Below are 4,837 nucleotides of genomic sequence, written 5' to 3' on the forward strand. Positions count from 1 at the left end.
ATAAATGTCTCTCAGGGATGGTCTAGCCAGTATTTGGCCCTGCCATGAGGGCAGGGGAATGGACTCGATGACCTCTCGAGGTCCCTCCAGTCCTAGTATTCTATGATTCCTGTGCCAGCAGAGGGCGTTGGGCGCACAGCGTCCCCGAGACGGGCCGTGAAGCGGGCGGGCACGTGGCCGCTCTGGGCAGCAGGTTACGATGTCGTTGCTCGTGTGACCGTGGGCTCCCCAGCCAGTCACCTGAATTGCATGTTCCAGTAACTTCTCCATCGTGAGAACTGGAGCCAAGGGCGAAGGAGCCTGGGTCCGGCGTGGTGGTGCGAGGTGCTGTGCACAGGCCTGCTGGGCTTGTTTTCCTAGGGCCCCATGGGCGGTGGGGAGGACTCACAGGCAGGGGCCAGCTCACGGCAGTGGAGTGCCACTGCCAAAAGGGGATCAGGGCAAGAGCCCCGCCCACACTCCGCCCTCATGCCCCTCCTTGTCCTGCCCACGCTGCTCCTCTTCCCCCAAGGTCCAGGCCTTGCCCGCCTCTTCCCTCAGGCCCCCGCCTGCTTCTCGGGGCAGGAGTGGCAGGACCTCGGGGTGGTGGCCAGCCCAGGGTGGAGCAGGGGGCAAGACCAGAGCCCAGGTGCCAGTGACCCCTCCCCCTCCTAGGCATGGCGGAAGCTCCCAGCTCAGCCTTCCCCCTGCGAGACCCACACCCGCCCTGGGCTCCTGCGTTTCCCCAGCCGGCGAGCCAGAGCCCAGCCCACGCCAGGTTCCCAGAAGAGGTTTTATTTCACTCCAAAGTCGTAACAAAGAACATGGGTGGTGGATTCTCCCTGCGGCACCACAGCCCCGTGGGCAGCGCTGGGGAAGGAGAACTCCGACTGCATTTCGGACTTACTGCATCTGAACTCGGCCAGGGCAGCCCCCAGCCCTTCTGCCATCACCACCATAAATACCAATGGGGAGGGGTCCACAGGCGTCCGCCACTTTCCCCCACCAGGCAACAAAGCCAGGAGGAAAGGCCAGGCCTTCACCGCCCAAACAGACCCAGCGCCCCCAGCTGACGGGGTGTGCGGAGCCTGGGAGCTCAGGCAGAGCTGAGCAGACCCTGGGCCAGGGGCAAGACAGGCAGGGGGCCAGCCCCAGAGGGCTAAATCCAGCTCTTCCTTCCTGAGCACTCCTGGCCACAGCCAGAGCATGTGGTCTCTTGGGAGGGGCCGTGGCAGAACTGGGAGGAGAGAAGAGGGGCTCTGGTCTCCCCTGTGGGGCGGGGCCGGGGGGAAAGGAGAGCCCAGGCCACTCTCCTGGGCTGCAGTTATCAAAATAGATTCTGGTATAAAACAGTGGCTGCCCCTCCCCTCTCCTCCCACCAAGGGCCTGATACGCACACGCGGGGTGCGCAGCTGCCAAGCAAACACACCAGCCCCCTCCCCCCGATGCCCCGGGGGGCTGCCTCAGCTATCAACCACAGGCAGGAAGAACCGCCCCCAACCAGCAGCAGGGCCCTAGCAACTGGGGGAGCACAGAGCAGCCTCTACCCAGGCCTGATGCCACAGGAGCCGGGCAGATCAGTGCCACGCCCCCCAGGAGCTGCTAGCCCCAGCTGGCGAAGCACCAGACGCACGTGCCTGAGTCAGCAGGACAGCCAGGGGCTGCCTGGTGGCTGGGCCGGCGAATGGCGGAGCTGCGCCAGCCAATGGTACCAGAGCTTGCCAGCTCCAGTGCCTGCTATGCCCAGGGGAGGACAGCCAGGGCAAGCCAGCGTGGGGGAGGGGCGGGGCAGGGGCTGCAGTGACTGGGAGCTCGGGGTTACACCAGTTTCTTGGCCTCGAAGAAGCTCTTGAGGTGTCTCATCTGCCAGATGCCGGTGAGGATGAGGATGAGGGTCTGGGCGATGGACCACCACAGCACCCGCTGGTTGGTGCTCTCGCTGGTCATGCGGAACCGCTCCTCTCGGTACTGTGGGGGAGCACATGAGGAGCGGGGTCAGAGCGGGTGGGAAACCCGCCCCCGACAGCCCCCTTTCCATCTGCCCCAAAGGGGTCACGGTGCCCTCCTCACATGCTCAAGCAGGTAAACTGAGGCACGCACCCCCTCACTAACGCCATCCAAACCAGGGCAGCCCACCCCCCTTACATTCCCCACCAACTGCGCCCAGCTAAGCAGGCCCCGACCCGCTCAGGCCCAGTAGTCCCAGGCGCGACAGACGAGAACCAGCAGAGCAGAGGGACTGGCACGGCCAGCCGATGCCCAGGTGCCCTGTGCCCCCCTACCCACCCACAGCCCAAAGGCATCTCCCACTCCCCCTTTGGTGGAACACGTGTGTTTTCAGCCTGCACGTCCCCCTGAGCCCTCTCTGCCCCGCCACCGGGCTGGCCCTTTGCAAGGCCCCGGAACACTAACCACCGCTCAGCGGGCCGGCGTCACGGCCCTGGCCTTTCTGGGGACGGCGAGCCCAGCGACCCTCCAAGCCAACCCCCACGCACCCTTTGGTAGTTCTGCTCCTTCTGGATCTGCTCCACCTGGTCCAGCAGCTGCCGGGCTCGGAGCTGCAGCTCTGTCAGCTTGTCCTTGGCTGCAATCTCGGGGTAGTTGTTGGTGTGCTCCCCGACCTGGATGTCCAGGTGCACGCGCTGCCCAGGGAACAGGTGGGGTCAGAGGCACGGGGCTCCCCGCAACACGGCACACGTGGGTATCGGCCACACACCTCCGGCCCTCTCCCTCCAGCCCGAGGAAGGACCCACTTCCCCCTTGGACAAGCAGTGGGCACTACCCCTCTGCTACAGCTTGGGAAACTGAGGCACGGAGAGGGCAGGCAGCTGCCCGCGCTCACGCTGGGAGAGATGGCAGGACTGGAGCCCAGGGATCCCAGTCAGGCACGAGAGGCCACAGCTCTTTCCTCTTGGCCACCCGGCAGGGTTCCAGCTGCTCTCCCGCAAGAGACGGACGACCCCCCCGCTGCTCCCTCCCCCAGGGCTCAGAGGCAGAGTGGGGGCTTACCAGCTTGCCGCCTGCGAAGAGCGCCATGCGCGTGGAGTTGGAGTGAAGGCAGATCTGGTGCTCGCCCGGGGTGTGTGAGGTGAAGGTGAAGCGGCCCTCTGAGCCATACTGCCGAGACAGCACCACCTGGAACGGACAGCGACTGAGCCACGAGAGCCCCCAGGATGGGCAGAGCTCCCAGGCAAGGGAAGCACTGGGCCAGCGAAGGCCGCAGCCCTGCCAGCTGGCCCCAAAGGGCAGCAGCGGCCCCACGGCACCTACGGGAGGCACCAGGACAAGTGGGCTCTGTCCCCACGCAGGAAGGCCAGTCCCGGACAGGAGGCTGCCAGCCCCAGCCCAGCGCCCGCCAGCAGCATTACCTTCCCGTCCGGGTCCTTCACTTCCACGTGCATGCCCAGCCCCGGGGTGGAGGGCAGGAACGACTCCGACTGCTTGTCCCACAGCTGGGTGCGGTAATTCCCTGCGCGGCAGAGACCCTGGTTGGGGGGCTGCTCTGGCACCTGCCGCCAGCCATGCTCCCGCTGCCCCCCGGCCAGCCTCGCTCATTGACCTGTCACCCCCCCGTCTGCTCCGCCCCCACCGACCTGTCACCCCCCCGTCTGCTCCGCCCCCACCGACCTGTCACCCCCCCGTCTGCTCCGCCCCCACCGACCTGTCACTCCCCCGTCTGCTCCGCCCCCACCGACCTGTCACCCCCCCCCGTCTGCTCCTCCCCCACCGACCTGTCACCCCCCGTCTGCTCCGCCCCCACCGACCTGTCACCCCCCCGTCTGCTCCGCCCCCACCGACCTGTCACCCCCCCGTCTGCTCCGCCCCCACCGACCTGTCACCCCCCCCGTCTGCTCCGCCCCCACCGACCTGTCACCCCCCCCGGCTGCTCCGCCCCCATCGACCTGTCACCCCCCCGGCTGCTCTGCCCCCACCGACCTGTCACCCCCCCCGTCTGCTCCGCCCCCACCGACCTGTCACCCCCCCCGTCTGCTCCTCCCCCACCGACCTGTCACCCCCCCCGTCTGCTCCTCCCCCACCGACCTGTCACCCCCCCCGTCTGCTCCTCCCCCACCGACCTGTCACCCCCCCGTCTGCTCCGCCCCCACCGACCTGTCACCCCCCCCGGCTGCTCCGCCCCCACCGACCTGTCACCCCCCCCGGCTGCTCCTCCCCCCCCGACCTGTCACTCACACTGCAGACCATCACCCCAGCCCCCTGCCCCCTCAAACCAGCACCACGCTCCCCCTCGTGTCAGGCCTTGCCCCATCTCCCCCGCCCGCCGCCCCCCTTGGTCTCGCCCATCGCTCTCCCCCCCCGCCCCTTGGTCTCGCCCATCGCTCTCCCCCGCCCGGCGCCCCGCTTGGTCTCGCCCATGCCCCCTCACCGATCACCATGGTCTCGTCCGGGATCTCCTCGATGAAGCAGCGCTTCTCGGTCTCCCCGATGTGGAAGTAGAGCGCATGCGCCCCTCGGGCCGCCAGCTGGGCCAGCAGCACCACGGCCGCCACCGTCCGCAGCATCTCAGACACACGCTCCCCGCCGCCGCCGCCGGCCATGGACAGCCCCGCGCCCTACCGCGCGTGCGCTGCCACGGCTCCCCGGGGACTGAGCACGTCGCGCATGCGCAGTCTCTGGGAGCCGGGCCTTGGGCGAGAACTGCGCACGCGCTGTGCCTGCGGAAAGGGCTCTGAGCATGCGCAGCGTTCAAGCACCAGTCACGCACCCACACGCCACAGGTACGGGTGCGCGCGAGGATGCGCAGCGATCGCCAGCCCTTCCGCCCCTCCCCTCCGGCTCAAGCTGTTCGCGCATGCGTAGCACCTATGGATACTGGCGTGTAATGAGCATGCGCGTAGCC

At 67.9% G+C, this 4,837-nt stretch overlaps 1 protein-coding gene across 1 annotated transcript; it reads right to left on the reverse strand.

Annotated features, from left to right (window-relative positions):
- Window positions 1–758: 758 nt before the first annotated feature.
- On the reverse strand, window positions 759–4,589 carry TMED4 (transmembrane p24 trafficking protein 4). The gene is made up of 5 exons (XM_075910668.1): window positions 4,364–4,589; window positions 3,348–3,448; window positions 2,989–3,114; window positions 2,475–2,621; window positions 759–1,947 (listed from the first exon to the last, which is right to left on the reverse strand). The coding sequence occupies exons 1-5, from the start codon at window positions 4,533–4,535 to the stop codon at window positions 1,798–1,800; spliced, it is 696 nt and encodes a 231-aa protein (XP_075766783.1). The 5' UTR covers window positions 4,536–4,589; the 3' UTR covers window positions 759–1,797.
- Window positions 4,590–4,837: the final 248 nt, after the last annotated feature.

Source organism: Pelodiscus sinensis, chromosome 28 (genome assembly GCF_049634645.1).
Source record: "Pelodiscus sinensis isolate JC-2024 chromosome 28, ASM4963464v1, whole genome shotgun sequence".
Lineage (NCBI taxonomy): Eukaryota > Metazoa > Chordata > Testudines > Trionychidae > Pelodiscus > Pelodiscus sinensis.